Source organism: Plectropomus leopardus, chromosome 18 (assembly GCF_026936395.1).
Source record: "Plectropomus leopardus strain MGB_pleo_1.0 chromosome 18, ASM2693639v1, whole genome shotgun sequence".
Taxonomy (NCBI): Eukaryota; Metazoa; Chordata; class Actinopteri; order Perciformes; family Serranidae; genus Plectropomus; species Plectropomus leopardus.
The window spans coordinates 1394652-1417511 of NC_142193.1; the positions used below are offsets into that span (position 1 = coordinate 1394652).

Below are 22860 nucleotides of genomic sequence, written 5' to 3' on the forward strand. Positions count from 1 at the left end.
CGATTACTGTAACTCCCTATTATTCAATTGCCCCAACAAGTCTCTGAAGTCTCTCCAACTGGAGCAGAACACTGCTGCACGTGTTCTTACGGGAACCAAGAAAAGGGATCACATTTCTCCTGTTTTAGCTTCTCTGCACTGGCTCCCTGTAAAATCCAGGATTGAATTTAAAATCCTCCTTCTTCCTTAGACAATGTGAGGGTCTAAGGACAGAGGGATGTTGTATGTTGTAAAACCCTCTAAGGCAAACTGTGTTTTGTGATAATGGGCTTTATAAATTAAACTGACTTGACCTGCCTTGTTACTCACCCCAAATGCCAGTGCGCTGATGGGAAATGTAGTCCTCCAGACTAGCACGAAAAGCTGTTTCTCCCCCACAGCGGCCAACACTCCCATCATCCACCAGGAGGAAAGCCTGGCAGTTGATGTCCAGGCAGCAGGAGTCACGTGATGTGTTCTGGACGTAGTAACGAGCTGGAAAACTCCCCTTCACACAGATAACACCAGTAAATGTGAGTGAACACCCTGGGAGAAATTGGATTTACTCTGTCTGCTTTCTGCTGATCTGAGTCTCACAGTCTCACTCAGGTGTTTAACACAAGCCAACCACAGCCATCATCACACAGCAACTCATCCTCTGTGCTCCCACACATCTACTCCACACTGTTGGTTAAAAAGTACTTTACAATACTATAAACTTTCATGCTGACAAGGTTATTTTTTCATTTTTCTTAAAGTACTCTTTTGGAAGCAGACAGGGTGTGCAGAGTTTGTTTCATGAGATGCTCTATTTACTCGCCTCCTCACTATGCTCTCACTGACACATCACTGCAAAAGTCTTCATCAAGTCTGTGACTTTCTGAGTCAAAAACTGTCTTAAAGCAAAGTTGACTTTGTCTTGTTTCAAGTCAAGCGTTTTTTTATACGCATTTCTTGAATAACGACTCAGTCATAAACTACACCAGCGTATTAATGCCACGTCAGAGATAAACTAACTGGCCAGTATCACGTAATTACATGAAACTTTTCTTGTTATACCAGGATATTTTCAATGTTTTTACAAGATATTTTCATGTTCTAACAAGACGTTGTCATGTTTTTAAAAGAAACTTTTCTTGTCCAAATATTAAGCATTTCGTGTTTTCCCAATATTTCAGTCAGGACCACGTTAGTCAAACAAAACTTTATTTCCGTATGCATCATTTTATTTTTCAGTGGTACGGTCTGGGACCTCTATGTCCTCCACGTGCTTACACAGAAAGCTGAAGGCGGAGAGAGCACCACCCCTCCACCCTCCACCCTCCACACGCCTATGTGGAAAGACAAAAGCGGAGAGTGCAAAGCTCTCTGCCCTACATGGAACTGTACGGTTTGGGAGAGCAGCAGCAAAGACCCCATGGGTACAGAACAGATTACGCATCAATGACAGAAATGACATTGATAGTCAGACACAGAATGAAAAGGAGGAATTGGGTCAGAGGCGAGTTGCTACGTGGTTTGCAAAGGAAGCAACATTAGAAGGCAGAATAACACAATTTACATAGGCACTCTGAAATGAGATTTGCTAAATGGTTATATAGAAAGGAATCATGTGATCTATCAGCTGATTCCCTTCCATCAATCAGCTTGAGGGCTGCTTGAGATCAGCTGATGTAGCTGTTGATGTGAGGTGAGCTTGACATCATGGCCTGCCTGAACTAACACTATGCAAAATACTTATTACTATTGTTATAATGTCAAATATTTTTATAATGAGAAATTTTTCTTCTTCTTTTCCAAGAAAAGTTGAAAACATCCTGTTATAATATGAAACTTTTCAAGTTTTAACCAGATACTGATCATTTTGTATTTTCTGGCCTGGCAGTTACATGTGTCTTAATATACACACAAAAAAAGATTAAAGTGCTTTAGCAATTATTGCATCTTTCCAAAGAGCATAACAATACAAGAGGGAGAGTCTCTCTTAGAAAAAAATGATATACATTCGAGAAAAACTCCTTATTTGTCAGACTTTTCTTTAAAAATGTCAAATTTATGTCAACTAATGATGATTTTGTCTCAAGATTCAGATAAATGTCAAAGGTTGAGTCATTTTATTTAATCCTCTGGTTCTATTCAGAGGATACAGAGCCTTATCTGGACTGAACACATTTGGAGGAAATATGTAAACCTTTACTTTGATAATGGGGTACACTGGTATGACCAGCTTAGCCCTGCTGACCACACGAGACACACAGGATGAGGGACAGATGAATGAAAATGTATTTTGTGCTACACATGCAAAAGTCGATCAGATCCGTCTAGAATTGGCAGTTGAGTGTTTGATGAGTACCTGGGCATTGACGAGCTGCTGCCTGTTGTGCACCAGGCCCCAGGGGGCCAGCCCCACAGCTATCACTTTCTTCTGGGAGAGAGCTGGAGCCGCGGCCCCATGGTCCCTCACAGCTTCACCCACACAGCGGGCTATGCCTTCCCTCAGACCCCTGGTCAAGATCCAGGCCCCTGGGAAGGGAAGAGTATGGAGGTGGGACACACAAAGTGAGTCAAGTCAAGTCAAGTCAATTTTACTTATAAAGCCCATTAACACAAATCACAGTACCTCAGAGGGCTTTACAGCATACGACACCCCTCTGTCCTTAGACCCTCACATCGTCTAAGGAAAAACTCCCCCCCAAAAAACTCTGTTGCTGTTCACTAACTCAAAAACTGACCACATGTTAATTGCTGCGTTATCACAAAGTAGAATTCAAAACTGAAATGTAACATTTTTTTTTAAACTGAATGTCTGGGGCAGCTGAGGAGAACAGCAAGACACTGTACAAGCAATATATTTACAATTTCTTAAGTTTTCTTACAAAACTGATCCAGGTTGTATTCGTGATGGTTGCTATAGTTCCTGATGGTTACTGTGGGTTCTCACCTGTGCTCTGAGCAGCCCTGACCAGCCCATTTCTCAGGGCATCTCTCACCCATGGTTTGATCTTCTCATGGCCTTCACCCCCCACCACCGACACGACCAGGTTGGGTGAGGGCAGGCCCCAGTGAGCCGTCATCAGGGTGTAGACGATCTGAGGTGGTGTGTCACATGACAGCCGCAGGAACTAGACAGGACAAAGAAAGCACAGCAGTGTCTGACAAATAAGCAGAGAAAAGATTTTCCAATGTTTCACAAAAAGATGCAATTCACCAAGAAATTCTGACAATATTCATACTGTTTGTCTGACCTAATGCATATGGAAACTAATCCTCGAGGTGCACCATGGGCAACATTCTATCTCTGAGGATGTTTTCGTGTGTCTGAGAAAACTGGACCTCATCAGGTTTTAGCTGTAGTTTTCAGTTGTTCCTCTGACTTCATCACAGGAACAAAACACATCTGAAGCAGCCCATATCCTTTTCTAATTCTTTTCTAGATCAACTGAAACCAGTGACAAGTTCCGTGCACAGTTGGCAATTTGACAAGAGGACTGGGCCAACCCAACCACCTGACGCTGCAGGGATGAGAGGAATTATGGTGGAGCTCTCTGCTGTTCAGGTAAGCTCTGCATCTTTTTATTCTTGTTATGTCTTAGTGATAATTAGGCCTAGTGGAAATTATTTTACCAGTAAAAACAGCTCTAAATTTGAGCCAGTAGGTACCCAGTGGGCTGCAACTGTAGCGGGGCATTTAATACATTGTAAAATGCTGCACACACAGCTGGTAGACAGATGAGGTGCCTCTAGGTGGCAGCACGAGTAAGGTTATTGGGGTTAGTTCCTCTCTAAAGCAGTAATACTCAACTTGCTTTGCTTGGGGGTCACTTTTGCTAAATGATAGAAGGCCAAGGGCCAGTCACGGCAGCCCCATACATATTTCTATTTTAGGACATTTCTTAGATTTTAGGACAGTTCTTGGAATTTTAGGACTGTTTCTTGAATTTTAGGATGTTTCTAGGATTTTAGGATGTTTGTACGATTTTTTGATGTTCATAGGATTTTAGGACATTTCTAGGATTTTAGGACTTTACTCAGAATTGAGGGCATTTCTCTGATAGTTGGATGTTTCTTGGGTCAGACATTTGTCGGATTTCAGAACATTTCTAGGATTTTAGGACATTAAGGGTCTTACAAACAAGCACTATTTTGATGCTGTTTTATGCACTCTGGCTCCTTATGTATTCTAAAAGGACAAAAGCAATTCCCAGTGTGAATCACTTTGACCTAAGGGTTTTATTTATTATTCTTGATGCTGAACCACTCCACCAACTTGTACATTGGTACATTTTAGACTGTGTGTATTTGTGTGTGTGTGTGTGTGTGTGTGTGTGTGTGTGTGTGTGTGTGTGTGTGTGGCACTGCCACTTACATGACTGTGTCTGTGCCCAGCACCAGCAAACTCCAGCTCTCCAAAGGCATCAGTAGGGCACTCTGAGGAGTGCTGTCTACTGTCCCACTGAGTGACAATAGCTGCTCCAAAGAAGTCTCCTGTTGCCACCGAGTCATGGACATCCCGCACACCACCACACTGACACAATGCTCCATTACTGACAAACAACCAACAACAAACAAACTTGTTACTCTGTGTTTACATACTGCCTCAAATGCACTAAGCCATTCCAAAGGGCATTTGCAGTAATAACAGTTACTTTTTGGTTCATAGATTGTGCAGCCCTCATCTTCTCTTTGATTTGAATTCCAACAGGAAGGTTGTTCCAGAGTTTGGGGGTCTTGATAGCAAATCCAGAATCCACTTTCTCAGTTTTAAGTTCATAGATCAGGAGACTGCAGCAGAGTTTGGTGCAAAATCTGAGGTTAAGCACACATGAGCACAGAAGCTGGAGAAACACTATATGGAGTATTTTGAAAGTACTGAGTGGAACCTTATATCAGTGCTCAATTCAAATGGAAGCCAGTGCAAAAAGGCAAAAATTGGGGTTATGGGTCCACTTGTTGTATTAGCTTTTGTATGTGCTGCTGCTGCTGTGGCCACCAAACAGTACATGTTCTCTAATCTCCACCTCACCCACAAGCACCCCCATTTCTGTCTCTCAGATAACAGCACTCAGGTACAACACATGTGCAGTGAAATCTGGTCTGCAGTTGCCAAAAGGCTCAATAGAACTGTCATACTGTCAATACTGTCATAGAACAAAAAAGTCCATGATAAAAGACAACAAACAAATATTTTCTGTGTGCAGATGGTTTATTGCATATAAGCCACCATCAATTTGAGTGTACCTAAAAGTTTTGCCATGCCGCGAAAACCTAAGGAGGCTAAAAATAGCGCACCTCAGGAGCACCTCAGCAGTCATCGTCCCTTTATCTCTTGCACTGTCTCCTGTATCCCTCCAACATCGCAGCTCCAGTAACATTGCACATGTGTAATACCTCAAGCTCCCATGGGGTTAGAGAGTGTGTCCCAGCCTATTTTGAACCTAAGTTCACCAGTTATACAGAGTAAAGTCTGCACCCTGTTTATTGTCCACAGAACAGTGCTGCACGCTGACATTTTCTGAACAAAAAAATGCAGGCTGCAATGAAAGTCTCTCTCTGTGGGCTATCTAAAAGTCTATCTAAATGCTTGAAGATCCACTAATTACTAGTGGAATGGTCAGAGTTGTCATTGAAATTTAAGGTGTGCTGATGGATTCACGTCATCATCTCATGCATTAAGTAACATTACAAGTAAATGTTCCACCTTAAACGTTGCGAGCAGTTGGCCCAGTGAATTAAATTATTTTTTCTCAGTCTCCAACTGCTGTTAGGAGCTGCACATATCCTTATTATATATATATTATATATCCTCATTTCATAGTTCAAGTTCACTTTTGTATGAAAAACTTGTCACGGTTCATGGTATGAACAGTGGTTAAAGCAGCCACAGCTCAGCCCTGAGCACAGTGTTGATTCACTAATGACCAGTGAAAAGACTGCAGTGTTTCAAGCTCCATATTATGCTCTAGATACCTTTTAGTACCAGATCTTTGTGCTAGGTTCCTCAAGCACAGGGGTGACGAAAAAATGGGTTCCAATGGTACTATCCACAACTTTTGACAATTGAAACACAAATAAATTTGTAACAAACTGAACTGAACTGAACCAAACCGACCAGTTGGTGGAAACGTCCCATTAGACAACCACAGACATTTGATCTCAGTAAGACATATTTAATGATGTCAGATTGGCATGTGCGCGAGAAGGTGAGTGCCGAGAGTGCTGCAGCCTGCAGCCCCCCTCTTTTGGCAGGAGGAGGAACACACGCAATGTGTAAATAATTCACAATTTTTAAATAATTATTCCTGCCTTCTTTAACAACAACTGCATACAATACATTGCCTAATCAGAAACCGATGAAACATATTTTATATTTTATTATTCATATTATTAATTTCTATAATGTGACAACTGTCGTCATCACATCAGGTCAAAGTGCAAAAGGCCAAGTTCAGGTCAACGCATATAGGGGGACATTTGGTGGTTGCTGGAGGAGCTAAACTATGTCGCAAAAGAGAATTTCCGATTTTTTTCGGTTCCAAAAGCCCCAAATCTACTAAATTTGAGGCTGACAAAGAGGACGCTGGGTCGAGTTGCTGCACAGGTGTGTCTGCAAATGTTACACCTGCATCCTCTGTAAGTTCCTACTAGATTTTTGCATAATTTAGTTGTGGGTCGGAGCCAAACAACCGCATTCAAATATGCATATGAAGCGTATATTAAAAGGATTTTGTTTATTTGTTTAAACATAATAAGAACACAGTAACACTGTTGGTGTAACTGACTGGTGTGTATTTTGGAGTGACTTTAGTTTTTAAAAAAACAATCTTTGAAGAAAAAATGTGTTTTACATTATGAATTGTGTGTGACTTTTGCCAAGTTGAACAATGTGGCTGGTGTTTATGCAAGGTTTGCGAAAACTGTCGGAACTGAGCTTGAGTTTTTTGTTTGTTTTGTTTTTGCACAGTGCACAGCGCGCTTTTGCAGATAAAAAACAGAATGATGATTTCGTTTGATTGGCGTGTTGTCTGAATGTTGATTTTGTTTGATTGATGTGCATTAAAGCAATTAAACTTAAAGCGAGTAAAAGCGATTAAAGTGCATTAACGTTAAAGCAAGTTTCTGGTCTTGCAATGTAACCGGCGTTTCGAAGATTATTAAAGGAGATAATGGATTTGATTTTGTTATGGCATTCTCTGAAGTTGCCACTGTAACTGACTGAAGGTATGTAAGCACATGCACACACTAATCCCTTGCAGCACCCCTCAGCAAAAACATGTGCTTGCACATATGCAGATGGGCGGTGAATCCTGCTTTGATGGACACATAAATTTGTGTGTTATCAGCATAGCAATAAAAATAAATATTTTTCATATGGAAGATTGTAGATACAAAAGAGAAGAAGTGCTGGTAAAGAGCCTTAAAGTACACAATTCGGAGGGGAAGCTAATCATATGAAATAATGAAGAGGAAAGCTAAACTATCTGGTTTAGAGATAGGATATAAAACATTCAATGCAGTGTCCCTTAAGTAACCCTTCATCCAAAGGGTTGTGATCAGAAAAATATTAAATCAGAGAATGAAATTTTAAAAAAAGGATCAATTCCTTTGACTTTTATATCATGACTTCAATATTTTTTCTTTTTTTTTCAAGACAAAGGAGGATATCACCTGAAAGAGTCTTCAACAAAAGTGGTGCACACTCGCTTCTTGATGATCTTGGGAACCCAGCTCTGTGAGAGGGAAAACAGGTTGTTAGAACTATAAGAGCAGCCAAATATGAAAGTTGACCAGGCGCCAAAAATGTGATTGAAGCAGATGCAGTGACACAGTTCAACAACAGTAATATCACCAGTTTTAATTAGTTTAATGTCACACAGTTTTTCCTTTTCTTGCCTCCTTTATATTTGCAAACTTGTCAGTATAAACTTGTCAATTTATCCTTTCCAGTTTATGCAAACTCCAACTAACTCTGCTGACTTGCTCTGAATATAAAGAACATTTCAGCAGGTCAGTATAGTCCTTACACACTGCCACAGAGAATGGAACTGCACCCTTTAACCAATTTTACATTTTACTTTACTGATATAAATAAAAAGATGGTTTATGTTATAACAACCAACAATCTGAGCTATAAAATACAAAACCACCTGCTTCTATTTAACTGATTGTTATGTAACTGACACCATTTCGCTCTGGGGCTGTCTTTCTCCTAAATGCCTTACTTTCTATATCATGTTTTGTAGAGCGAATATCAGCATGTTTACATGCATACAAGGAACCAGAGGTCAAGCAGAATCTGGGGTTAGTGTGGTAATTTCAAGGTGGCTGGTTTTTGCAGCACTAAAAAGCTGGTTCACAGGGGCAGCTGTGGCTCAGATGTAGAGCAGATCATCCTCTAACAGGACGGTCAACGGTTCAATCCCTGGCTACTCCAGTCATCATGTTGAAGTATCCTTGGGCAAGATACTAAACCCCAAATTGCTCCCAATGCGGCATCATCTGTGTGTGAGTGCGTATGAATGGTTACTGAGTAGCAGGTGGCAACATGTATGGAACCCTCGGGCACCAGTGTGTGACTGTGTGAATGTGAATGGGTGAATGTGACATGTAGTGTGAAAGCACTTTGAGTGGCCCAAAAGACTAGAAAAAGCGCTACACAAGTACAGTGCATTTACCATGTACCATTTACCATAATCAATTACCATGGTAACATGCTGAATAGTTAACCTGCTCTGGAGCAGGAATCAGATCACAACCTGACAACACCTTGACCTCTGACCAATCAGATCTCTTTGTAAAACAGAGCCTTCAACAAACAGAGAGAGAGCAAAAAATTGAATGATTGTTGATAACTAATTACTTATTGTAATTAATTCATTATTTAATATTTAATTATCAATAAAAATTAATAATGTTGGGGCACCACCCTGGAAACAGGAATCGGTAATTATATCTAAGTTCAGTCTCAAGAAATGTGGAAAAATACTTGACTCACAAGGGAGTCAGAAGGCCTGACCCCAAGCTCTGACCATCTTTGCAATGAATGGTACACAACAATCACAGGGGGCTGCTCATGTAAAGACAACAAAATTATTAAAAGTAACAGTCACAATGAACAATCACTTCAATAAACATGCTCCACGCTATGGATAGTCTAATATACAAGTGATACTAATCTAGATGTGGATGTAAGCAAAGCCAGGTGGACACACGTGGGTGTAGACTATCTACGTGTATGTGTACGTATGTGTGTGTGTGTATAATGTGTGTGTGTGTGTGTGTGTGTGTGTGTGTGTGTGTGTGTGTGTTGGGTGAGAGAGGACAGAGGGGCAAGATGGTGGACACGATCTTGTAGCAGGGCCACATTACCAAAGTAACTTAGGATGGTGGGGTTGAATAAGTCATACCAGATGTGGGACAAAGGATGTGAAAGCAGGAGATTTGAGGGGGACAGAGATTCTACCACCACTTGTTCCATGTGTCCCCACCACTTTAACTACGCACAGGATGGCGCGCAGCAGAGTGAAACACACTGTATTCTCTAAATCTATGTCTGTAAATGTGGTAATTTGAGCTCTCTTAAGGAGCCGCTCACAGTAGGTGTGTGATCTTAGCAGGGTGTGCCTCTGTATGTGCTTGTGTGTGTGTGCATGTGCGTGCGCATGAAGGTTAGTACACAGATGGAGAAAGAGAAAGAAAAAAAACAAATCAAAATGAAAAAGAAAAAAAAATCTCAAAAGCTGCGTGAAGTTGTGGCCACGAGGGGATACAATAGTCATTTTCCTATCACTCAGGGGCCGGTATAATGAATCGATATCCGCATACTGTCCACTGGTCTTTGTTCCAGATAGGAACGCAATGTATTGTAACAACCACGCAGTGGCAGAGGCTCAGAACTAACAACACGCTTGCATGCTTGTACAATAGTGAATAGGCTCCTAGTGTGCGCAGTAACAAACAGGGATCAATAACACATCAAAACGGCATGGTGGTCCTTAGTGTTCTCAGCAAGTTGGTAAAAACAACACAAACACTCGTATCTATACTGTTTCTGCCCAGACAAAAGCTCTCTTTGGGATCGCTCTGAGAAATGAGCGTGCATCTAGTCCACTCAGGTTCACTGGATGGGATGAGCGTGCAAGGGACCACTGCAGCGTCCTACAGTGGAGGAGGCAGCGCAGTCGACTGGTATGAAGAAACAAGGTTGGTGGTTCTGTGTTCTCCTGGAGAAAGGGTTTTCTCCCCCTTTGCAAATGTTGAGGAACAGCTGTGTTGAGCAGCGTTCCTCTGGGATTCCCCTACCTCTCCAAAAAAGGAAAAGGTGTCCAAAAACACATGAACCTCTCCCTCTCGTCCAGCAAGTAAAAAGAGACGCGACCTATGTTGGTTAAATTCAAACATTTGAATAGTACTCCCTCACAGTAACTTCTTCTTAGAAAGCCAGAGCTCCCTCCTAGAAAGTCATCACATGGGAAAAAAAGCATCGAGACATCAGAGCATGGCGGCACTTAAAGCCTCAGTGACATTTTGGGAATTATAGAGGTTTCTAGCTGGGAAGCGGCAGATTCCCACAAATGGGAGAAGGGAATTTGAATTTAAACAGAAAGTCGCACCAAGGTGTGAATTACCAGACCGAGGGAGCTTATTTGTGCTTATATTTTTCTTACAGCTCTGCTGGTTGAGGGGGCCTTCTCTATTGTTCAGGACATGTGGAGGAGGTCCCAACATCCCCCCTTTGGTCCTAAGGGTGGGGTGCTAACTCTGCAGTCTTTGGAGCAACCATGGGCCGAACAGTCCACGTGTTCCCATGAGAGCACAGGTTGAATAATCCACGTCCCTGAGAATAGTAAGTTCGTGCGAGTCCAAACAGTTCACAAAGTTCATGTTCAGAGGCTAATGTCTGGCTATGGACACAGATGCTAGTCTTGGCAGGAATGCTAACTATTTCTAGCTAGTTCCTATGTCTGGTTCACAATCACAGAGACATAAACAAATACATTCTTTCTCATTCCACCACCAATTCTAGTACATTCTAATAAAAAAAGAAAGACAACAAAGAATAGAGGAAGGAAAGGATTGTGAAAAATACAATGGTAAGGAGAGAGTTAGTGGGCCATCCTCCCTCCCATTGTAGGGTTGTGGCTAGACAGGGGTATGGCTGCAGACTGGTGTGCAAAATGTGGTGACACCAGGAGGGCAGAATCCAGTCTGGCTTGTAACCTTTGAATGTACTTGTACATGACATGTGCGATTATTGCTGTGATGATCCAACCACGAAGCAGGAGCCCAAGGGCTGCTAAGCTGATGGGGTGGTTCTGGTAAGCTGGTTTGCCTGGATAATCAGGAAATGTATTGGAGAGACCAGTTGGTTTTAAGCTGAATCTTACCAGTTTGGTCTCCTCAGTTAGCAGTAGGTGCAGCAGCGTGTCATCAATTGTGAGATTGTGATTGTCAAAAGCGCATGATCTCAATTTCCACATCGTGTCTGTCGGGGTTGAGATTATGGAGGATAATGTCATCAACGTGCACCATGGCTCCATAACAGATAGTGAAAAACACAGTCTGATTTGACAAGGTCAGTTTGGTGGTTGTATCATGGTGGTCGTAAGACATTAGAACCTCAGTAGCAGGTGTACTAATAAGCCAACTGTTGCCAGCTCGCTCTACTCTTGTTTTCATCCTTTCATCTTTGATGGACCGGCAGGCTTGGTTCAGGGGCTTCCGCTCTGACACGACAAAGGTAGCTAGTCACATCTCTGATGAAAGGATTAATTGGGCAAACCCAGTGAATGTCTTTCATTTTAGTGCACAGGTAAAGATTGGGGACAAGGTAAAGCGAGGGGTTATCGTCATGATAGGCGAAGGTTGGTGGTGTCTTAAGGTGTACGTGTGTGTTATCTTTCCAAACCCAATGTTCATCACAGAGTTTAGTCTGTAAACATTCTGCTGTTCAATAATTGGCAGGTTAAGGATGAATCCTATTCCCAAGTTCTGTCGGTCTACTGAGACTGGAATTGTGCTGCCAAGACTGTATGCTGGGTGTACTTGCAACGGGGGCACTACAGTGGTGGTAGTGAATCTGAGGATCTGCTCAGCAAGGGCTAAGGGGACCAGGTAGGATGGGATCCTACCAGCACTAAGGAGTTGATTTCCCTAAGAAGATCCTGCATAAGATCCCTAACTACGCGTACATAAGTTATGTCGTCTTTTACAATACCTGATAAGGTATCTAAAGCATGCACAGTGTTATTGAACAGAGCAGACTGCAGATTCACAGTGACGATGGTACCCTGAAGGGTTTTACCTAAGTTTTGTAGCTGTCCTTGTTGAAGTTTCTGTTGGATTTCAGGCATCTCCTCATTAATTTCACCCATGTACCTTTGGAGAGCCCCAAGGCTGACAGAGTTAGCGGCCGAAAGGCCAATGGAGAACAAAGATTCGACACCTGCACCCGCGGCAAGCAGAGCACCAAGGAATCATTTGGGTCATTTGTTGTCACTGAGGTCCTTCTCAGTAACCAAAAATTTTTCCAGCTGCTCAAGAATGTGGACAGTTACCTCTCTGGCATGTTCCACGGTGCCGTGTGTTTGAACTCCACTTAACTTTCCTTATGTCAGCTTGGAAGGTAGGCGGATGTGTTTGTAGTACACATCCCAAGGATCTAGATGCATGTAGATCCTCTGGGTGTACATAGAGGCCACAGTTGGTGATGAGGAGTCCCTCATGAGGAGTCCCTCATCACCAACTCTCTGCGCTCCCTGCAGGACAATACCAGTTGGTGGGCCAGGTTTGACCACTGCAGTGAGTAAGGCAACTCATAAACCAAGAAATGAGTCTCATCCTAAAACAGACCAGAGGTTGGTTACTGGGGGAGTGAGCTAAGAAAGCACCTGTTCAACCATACTTCTAGTGCCCCTCACCTTCCCCTTGGAGTAGAGGCCACTCATCTTTCTGAGGAGTGATAATGGCCTCTCTCTTTGGGAGTGAAAATGGCTTGTACAGCCTTATTCAGTTTGCATGAACCCATTTGTACATTGGTGACTGTCTTGATTTTAAAACTCTGATCCGGTAAGCTGATGGTGAGACTTTCCTTATGATTTCGAAAGGGCCTGACCAGCTAGGAAGGAATTTCTTGGAAGTTCCTGCTGGTTTACCCTGTCATAGTAGGCTTTTGTTCCTTTACATGCTAATACATTGCAGTGATCACGGTGGAAGTTAAGTGGGTGTCTCAATCTGAAACAAGAGAGAGGGGAAGGCACCAGCTGCTGAGCACATGGTTCAGAAGGAGGACAACGGTTGTAACCGCCGTGTCGTTGGGTGCTGGGAGGCATTTGACCCACTTGGGTGCGATTTGGTCCCTGGCCATTGTGGCTATAAACCAACAAACCTTTCTTCATTTTCAGGTGCGGCACGTCATGATGGAGAGCTTGTATATCTTTGGATCCACTGAAGGAGTTTTTAGCCAAAAGCTGTCTAATGGCTTGAAGAGCAGGGTCCTGCTCTTGTATGGTTACCAGGTCTGCATCAACAGGTTTGTGACCCAGGTGCAGTGTTGGTGTTTCAGTTTGAGAGCTTTCTCGCCTCTCTCTTGCGTGTTGGCGGTTGATGGCATTCATCGCCCTGGTTCGAGAACAGGAGAGCCAATCATCCTGAAACACCCAGGATGTGCCTTGCTCTGCTCCTAGTTTGGCTAAACGGTCAGCTTCATCATTGCCATCTCTATCAGGACCTGAGGCTTGGGAATGACCCTTAATCTTCTTCCAATACATGGTCATTCCTTGGTCTGTTACTAGATGATCACATGCCAAGAACAGTTCAGAGTGTCTGACTTCCTTGTTTCAAGCATTCATCATGCCATTCACCTTCCACATGGGAAGTGTGACATAAAGCTGTGTTGGGCATAGTTAGAATCAGAGCAGATCACCAGCTACACAACAGAAGTTTAGCAACTTGCTGGAGTGCAATGAGTACTGTCGCAATCTCGGCATACTGGCTAGTTTTTGTTCTTAGTTGGAAATAGTTCAGCAGTTCAGGGTTCTGACCCTCTGTCCATACTAGGCCCACCCCAGCCCGAAGGTGACTCCCATGGTGAAATGAACAGCCGTCAACATAAACCTTTTGTAGGCCATGACACACATTCTCATCATAATAACAATGATCTGGCTATTTCTGCATAGTCCTCGATGAACTGTCGGGAATAGTTGCAGACACCAAGGAAGCTTCTGAGCTCTGACAAGTTTCCCGGCGCTTTGATGTCTCGAATTGCTTGAACTCTCCCAGTTTGGGGTTCGATACCATTAGTGCCAACTGTCAGGCAGACATACTCAACTTTGGTGTGGGACCACTGACCTTTAGCAAGAGCCAGTTTGGCTCCTGCCATGGAAAGTTGGGTGAGTATGTGCCGGATCTCAGCCAAATGCTCTTCAAATGTACAACTCTTCATGAGGATGTCATCAATATAAATGAGGTTACAGCGAGCGGCGGCATCACTCATTGCCTTGTGGAAGAAGATGTTGAACTCTGCTGGTGAGTTTGAGTAGCCGAATGGGCAATGGTTCCAGTTGTACTGGCGGTTGACAAAGGAAAAGGCCAGCTTGTACTGATGTGCAGGATCAAACCTCATTGTCCAGAAACCATTTGCCACATCCACAGTTGAGACGAAAGTTCCTGATCCAGATGTATCATGGGCCAACGGGAAAGTGGAACCTGTTTGTTGCTTCTACAGCAACCTGTCCAAGATTTCTTGGATTGACTCATAGGCAGCCAAAAGAATTCTGTACTGACGCACAAAGGTTGGTGGCGGGTCGGTGGGTATGCACACAGTGTATAGGTCAGTGGCCCCATAATCGTGCGAGTCCTCTGAGAAAATGGCTTGGAACTCATTAAACAGCTGCCTAAGTGCATCTCTCTGATTTCATGTCATAGGGGCATCAGCTCTTTTTCTGCTTAATCCTAACGATGTGCTTTTGGTGTACCTCAATGTTGGTGGCGGTTTCACACAACATCAACAGCAGAAGCAGAAGGATACCTCGAGTGCAATATGTAGACGCAGAAGTCCACTGACAAAGCGCTAACGTGACAACCTGGAATGAGAACGTGTTGAATGTACAGCTTCCTGCAGGTGAAAAAGCAGTGAGAACTACAATGTCCAACAGATTATTCTTCTTCATAGAGTTTAGTAGAAGAGCAGTGTTGGAGGAATGAAAGGATCCTAGAGCTCTTACAAACATATAAGCAATTATATGTAACAAACAAATGTATTCCTTTTAGGTGCCACAGTCCACTGAGTGAAATTAAAATCCCAATATAGAATTTGAAAGTCTATTCAGAAGCTTACCAGCTACCAATTTAAGGATAGGTTTACTATTTTTTAAGTCAGCAGGTTCCCCTGCAGTATGAACACTGAAACAGGTTTTTTTAATGGTTGCTGTTACGCTCCTTCTGTCCATACTGGCTATTAAAATATCCCCTCATAACATGCTTTCACTGTGAGACATAAAATCCACACTCCTCCTTCTGTGCAAACACTGTGCAACATAAGTCCATCTACAGAGAGTAAAAGGCTTCAGTCTGAGTGAGCATTCCAAGTGAAGATCTTGCAAAGTTACTTTAATTTTTTTGCGCAAAATGATATGTGTGTTAGTATCCCTGCACCACAGATCACCATGGAAACACTGCCTAAATATTGGGGAGACAAAACAGAAATCTGCTATGAGCTTGAATGAAATAAACTTTGTTTTAATGCTATGACTGCTGAGCACAGGCCTGACTCTGGACATATTATTTGGAGTCACTCTACTCAGTGCAGATCCTAGATATGTTTTCCTGGGAATTTTTTCAGAAAGGGTGTTGGCACTAAGCTGGTGTCATGTGTGGAGGGAGGAATATAATCTCAAATCATGAGATCTCAAAGAAACACACTAATAGGACCACACACGCATATACTGCAAACATTCACACTTCAGAGACAAACATACAAATTTAGACACTCACACAGACACACCTCTTATTCCTCCACTTATTGTTACTAGTTTTATTTTTTAAAATTTATTTTCTTTTTCAAAAACCTATTTTTAAAAATTAAATGACAGTGTTTTTGTTGATTTGTATTATTATTATTACCGTAAATGCTATATTTATGACTTGGATACTTTTTTTGCCCAAACCATCTCCATACAGCTGCTTCCCCAAAATAATTATTTACACTTTCTTCATGCATATCTACTGTTTATCTCTCCATTTAAATTTTCTGTATATTATTGAGCTGGACGTACCCCTATTTTCCTATCAGCACATCATCCCTGTCTTTATTATTGCAAATAAAAAATTAATAAAAAAGCAGCAAGATTTTAAAATCAGTTCTCTGAGTGACAGGTTGCCAGTGTAAGGATTTTAGGACTGGAGTAATGTGGTCAAATTTCCTAGTTTTTGTCAGGACTCTCGCAGCAGCGTTCTGAATAAACTGAAGTTGCCGAACAGCTTGTTTTGAAAGGGCTATAAACAGACCGTTGCAGTAATCTAACCGACTGAAAATAAAGGCGTGGGTGAGCCTTTCAAGGTCTTACTGTGACATCATTCCTCTGACTCTGGCAATGTTTTTTAAATGACAGTAGGCAGATGAAGTTACTGATTTGATGCGACTGTAGAAATTGAAATCAGAGTCCAGGATAACCCCGAGGTTTCTCGCTTGACTCTGAGTTATGAGAGAAACGGATTCAAGGTGAGAGCGGACGCTCTGCCTTTCTTTCCGTGGCCCAAAGACAATGATGTCGGTCTTATGTCTATTGAGTTGGAGAAAATTTTGATGCATCCAATCACTGATTTGCTCAGTACAGTGACACAGACGTTCCACAGGTTCATAATCACCTGGTGAAAGTGATATGTATATCTGTGTGTCATCTGCATAATTGTGGTAAGCTACTTTGTTATTTTTGCATAATCTGGCCTAATGGAAGCATATAGAGATTAAACAAGAGGGGTCCCAAAATGGATCCCTGTGGGACCCCACATGTCATAGTCATCTTCTCTGACTTACAGTTTCCAATTGAGACAAAGTACTTCCTGTCATGAAGATATGACTTGAACCATTTAAGGACAGTACCAGAGAGTCAGACCCAGTTTTTTAATAAAATTGTGTGGTCCAGTGTGTCAAAGGCAACACTTAGAACCAGGAATTTAAAAATGAGGTATTTTAGAGCTCCTCTCATTGTATCAAAATATGACAGCAGCAACATAAATTAGTGCTGGGCTTTTTGATTCTTTTGGCTCCTGTAATTACTTATGTCAGGTTACCAAAGTCATAATGTGCTGATTTCATTGTGAATTTGGCCAAAACAAAGTTTTGCTGCACAGCCTCTGCCAGTCACATGGGGACGTTCATCCAGTTGGAGCTGCAGAGGGAAGATCTAATAATGATCAGAGGTTCAGCTCCAGAGACAGCAGCTCCCCTCTGCTGTGTGACTGTGTCCAACGTTAAGTGTTCTGTTCTGCATTTAAACGTGTGTATGCATATAGGCTAGATGATATTTTGGGCTGGACCTCAACAGCACGTTTCATACACCCCTGGTTCCCAGCGTGGAGGTTGTTGTTGTATGGGTCGTCAAAGCTTCCCCAGGGTTTTGAGGCCTTCTTGATTTAATTCATTTATTACACAATAATGTCAAACATTTGTGGGTTTCAGCATTTTAAATGTGATGAATATATTTGTTAATTTACTGTCTTGAAGTTTTGGACAGGTGGTTGGTCACAACAAACAATTGGTAGAATTTCAAGTTTTATTAAAATTAAGAGTGGTTAGAAAATGTATCAAAATAAAATAAAATAAAATAAACAGAAGGCCTTTCTCAGCATTTCATTTAGTTCATAGAAAGTATAAGCATAACTACATGCAACTGTAGGTAAATAGAATCTGATAAAAAGTTTCAACCAATATCAGGAAATTTTATCTCTGATGAAATATTCACAGGAAATAATCTGCTCAAAATTCATCATAATTGCTAATCTAACACAAACTTCCTGCAGCAGGTATTTGGGTTAATTGTACAGTTTATCAGTTGTTCTTTACTGATATTGTTATTAATTTAGAATAAAATAAAAATCCCTAAAATATGTCTTCAGTTTACTCAATGAAAGAAGTCCCTGAGGGAAAAAGGTTGGGAACCACTGTACACGTTCCGGCCAAATAGGTTTTTTACCTAGTCTTGTTTTTCAATTTTCTGAGAAAGTCGCTATGGGTCAGAATTTCTTGAGAAGGGTGTGTGCTGAGGGAGGAATGTAATCTCTGATCATGAGATCTCGCAGAGGGATTAAGGCAGCAGTAAACAGGGAGCGACTGACGGAAAGGGAAGCAGACCAGGGATCAGCTAATTGAAACAACAGACCTGAGGTGAAGTGATTGAGCAGCAGGCATAGGATGAAAAGCAAGCAGAGAATGATAAAATGTCAGGAATGAGAAAGGAGGGATTCAAGTTCAGGCATGATCAAGGGGTTCAAACATCGCACTGGGAAAACTGCCTGTCACGCTCTCTGGGTGCTGTTGGTAAACAACATGTGACATTAGCATTCTTTACTAATGCACACACACACACACACACACACACACACACACAGAACCTCTCACAGACCACATAGAGCTTTGTGGTTTCCAACACCTTCAAGCTAAAAGCTGTTGCTTCTGCGGAATGAACTGTATTAGATTGACAGGTGATGTGTGTGCAGTGAGGACTGGTTCAACCTGTTTGCCTATTGGCAATAGGAGTTCTTTATCACTCTCCTACTTTCACATTCACACATTGCATCGCCTTCTCCTCTGTTAGCTCAGCTGATGTTGGACTGTAAGATTTATTTGTGTTGCTACTGGGGAAATTGGGTCCCAAATAAAATGTGAGTTTTTATGCATCTGCGCAGGTGGTCAAAGTTTGAGTTTAGTGTGACCTTGCATGCATCTCATGCTTGTGAACACGATATCTCATGAACACCTTGAAAGAATTTCTTCAAATTTGGCACAAATGTTCACTAGAACTCTGATGAAAATAGATTTTGGTGGTCAAAGTTAAAGGTGTGACTTTGTCTCATTCTCATGAACACAATATCTGAAGATGGCCTTGAGGGAGTTTCCTTAAATTTAGCACAAACATCCACTTGGACTCAAGAATGAACTGATAGGACAGAAGGGGTGACAGTTGGTCAGATACTGAATTGGTGACACTGATCTGTAAACTGTGCTGATTATAGAGATCTTCTGAGTGTGACACATCTATGTTTTCACTGACATGGATGTAAACTGTAAGTGCAACTTGACTGGTGCACAGAGGCATACAATAGCAAAGACTTAATTCTATTTTGACAAACTGTAGTGTTAATTTCATGTTAGATTTTATATGTTATAATAATAGTTATATTTATGTATGTTGAAGATGTATCTGAATGTTCAGTCAAATCAATCCAAATATTATATTTACAAAATCACTGACTGCATATGTATCTAGTCTAGTCTATGTACCAAATAAATGTTAGATCTTGAGTTAAGTATAGTGGGCACCAAACTCACCAGTCCATTATCCATGCAACTTTATACAGTTATATAGTTCAATAATTCAATTTCAATATTTTGAGATATGTTTTTTCATTGTCCTTTAACTCATTAAGACTATTAATAAATAAGATCTTGAGACCTATGCACAAACAATAGAAAATTGGTGAAAATAATTCAACACCACATTTTGCTGGGAAGATTTCCAGGGCTGTCTGTAGTGACATCCTACATATAATAATTTGGGTACTGCCGTGCGCCTATAATACGCATGCATGAGTACATGCACACAGTTAAGTTAAGGCTCATTTTGAAGCTTATGTAACCACTGTTCCTACAGTGTCAAGTTCACAGACATCACTCAAGTATAACTATAAAATAAAAGAATGCATTGCTGCCGGCAACTAACATTTTCTTGCATGTTCGTCAGTGCATGATTTGTGCTGTGCATGCGTCAATATATATTAAATGTCAACATGACAACTTTGACTGATCGATTTGTTTTTATTGGCTCTCTTGCATGATGTATGCTTAGTCATTATTAGATCTTCAAGCATTTGATAAAATACAAAACAGTGAATATTCTTTTTCCTTACTCGGAAGAGAATAAACGTGGCAGATTGTTGCTATGGTGTACTTTGGAAGCACTACACCCAACAAGGACCTACATACTGTGCTGCTGACACCATTCCCTTGGAACAAAGAGAGCCATGAAGACAGAAAGGTATGAAAGAAGAAGAGGAAGAAGAAGAAGACATATTTTACTAATCCCAGAGGAGAAACTTGACTTTTTTTCACTCTGTTGTCACGTTACATGCACCCGAATTACACACACATGCAAAAACAGGACCTATACATGGGCAGTCACCCTAAGTTTGTTGGAGATTTTTAACCCTTTGAAACCTGAGCAGATTTGCTTGAGTTCTTTCAAAGAAATTAAAAAGCACAAGGTACAAGCAGCCAAAATGAGCCTCCTCCGTAGGGTGGCTGGGCTCTATCTTAGAAATAGGGTGAGAAGCTCGGTCATCCGGGAGGAGCTCGGAGTAGAGCCGCTGCTCCTCCGCGTTGAGAAGAGCCAGATGAGGTGATGAGGCATCTAATTAGGATGCCTCCCAGATGCCTAACTTGTGAGGTGTTCAGGGCACGTCCCACCAGTAGGAGGCCCTGGGGATGACCCAGGACACGCTGAAGAGACTATGTCTCTCAGCTGGCCTGGGAACACCTCGGGATCCCCCCGGGAAGAGCTGGACGAAGTGGCTGGGGAGAGGAAAGTCTGGGCTTCCCTGCTTAGGCTGCTGCCCCCGCAACCCGACCCCGGATAAGCGGAAGAAAATGGATGGACAAGGTAATTACTAGGAAATTAGCACACAAAAAAGAGAAAGAGACAAGCAAGGAAAGTAAAAAAAAAGAAAAAAACAAACAAATAAAGAAAAGACTTTAAAAAGGTACTTAGAAATAATATTAATTCTGTAACATAATTTTCAGTATACAGTTGTTTATTAATGTAGTTTTCTGGATATATTCCCCCCAGTTTTTTAAAAATAGTTTTCTAAATCTGCTAAATTTTTTACAAGTTGTGAAACATTTCTTTCCAAGTTGTTTGGTGCCTTTTCCCTAATAACAGAAATCAATTTGCTTTGGCTTAAAAGGTTTAAGTACATGTCCTGGGATAGCACAAGAAAAGCAATGTCGAGCCAGGTTTCAAAGGGTTAAACAGTTTAATTAAACCATACCATTGTTTATAAATATGTCTCTAATACCAAAGGACCCTTTCTACTGAGTTTTAAAATGACCCAAACCCTTCTTTAGAAAAATAGACCACTTAGGCAGTAGAAATACAAATTGTGTGTATAACAAATATTTTTAACTAGAGCAGCCACAGTGTGAGGATCACAGAGCAGGAGAGGCCTTCATGTAACAGCTGAGCTCATGTTGCAGTGTTGAGTTCCACAGGAGGGATTTATGTTATAAACTGTGGACGTCACGCCCCACCTTCACCACCCATTCTCCCATTGTCAGACATGACAAAAGGGAAAAACCAAGATATCTTTTGACTCTAGGATTTCATTTTCAAGTTATCTAACTTTCAGTCATTAAAGCATACATTTTTACAATCTAATAATTGCTGCAGTGCAAAGTTAGTGATATTATCCTGGCCACTGCTGCTACTGACGTGTATGTTACAATTTACTTGGGAAAACACGTGTGTAAGCTTATTAAATTTTGTTGGTGTGTGGTCGGCTGGGTGGCTGTCTTGCACCAATATTCTGTTAAAGTGAACACACAGCTTGTGTGATGATGTGATTTTTACAGAGGATTTGTGTATTGATTTACAGGTCCAGTATTGGGGGGACTGTTTAGCACCTTCTACGCCTTTTTTATTCTTCATTTTTTGATAAATTTGGCTGTGTTCATGCATATGGCACACATTTTTGGCAAGGCGGCTTAATTTTTTTTAATCAATGAATTTCCAGCTCAGTTCCTACAATAAGTCTAAAATATACTACATACTACAGTTTTTGATCACACAGCCATCAAAGCATAAAAACATGAATTGTATTATTTCTGGGTGTCATTCTGGACTTTTGCCTTGGGAATTGTAATTTCTACTATTTTCCACCTAATTATGTCATTTTTACCATATTTGGCAGAAAAATACATGATATTTCCACTAGTGCATTGTCACAATCAATGTTGCTGCAAATCATTGACATATCCCAGACTTTGACCTTTAAAAAAACTACTTTGCATGTTGTACATTGAAAATAATTAATTAATAATGAATAATAATTAATAATTTTTTGTGTTGTTGTTGGGGGTTTTTTTTATCTCAGAACACAGTGGCATCATGACAAAAACATGGTATTTAAAAGGTTAAAATTCTGTAAAATTAATGAATGTTAGATATTTATGATTAGGACTGATATTGGTTAAAAAAATACCTCAATGAAAGTAATAAAATCATATTTATGTAAAATTTTCTTATAGCCTTTATGAAAGTGCATTCATTTTGTGTGCAGAGCGGTAGGAGTGTATTTGACACTGCACAAAAATTTATGAACAATCAATGTTGCTGCTATTTATGGACATATTTGAGGCTGTATTTATCAAAAATAACAATGAATATTTAAATTTTTATGATTAGGACTGATGTTAGTAAAAAGACAATGAACTCAATGAAAGGAGCCAATAATATTAATATGTATAATGTTTTTAAAGCTTGATTGTGAAAGTCACATTTTATGTGCAGAACGATACAAGTGTGTGTAATATTAAAGTGGGCCCTAGGGGTCATTATACACTAATGATTATTATTGTCACATACATATGCTATCATATTAATATATACCTGT

At 41.1% G+C, this 22860-nt stretch overlaps 1 protein-coding gene across 2 annotated transcripts in view; it reads right to left on the reverse strand.

Annotated features, from left to right (window-relative positions):
* Nucleotides 1–22860, reverse strand: part of trpm4a (transient receptor potential cation channel, subfamily M, member 4a) — a 58754-nt gene that overhangs the window by 33161 nt on the left and 2733 nt on the right. Inside the window, exons 2-7 of one of the 2 annotated variants that reach the window (XM_088090976.1) lie at nt 7645–7706; nt 4626–4761; nt 4346–4523; nt 2921–3101; nt 2333–2502; nt 310–487 (exon numbers count right to left, since the gene is read on the reverse strand). In XM_088090976.1, coding sequence (XP_087947102.1) covers nt 310–487; nt 2333–2502; nt 2921–3053 — 481 coding nt within the window. In that variant the 5' untranslated portion in view covers nt 3054–3101; nt 4346–4523; nt 4626–4761; nt 7645–7706. The remainder of the gene's footprint in view (nt 1–309; nt 488–2332; nt 2503–2920; nt 3102–4345; nt 4524–4625; nt 4762–7644; nt 7707–22860) is intronic. The other variant, XM_042504388.2, reaches the window with a different exon arrangement.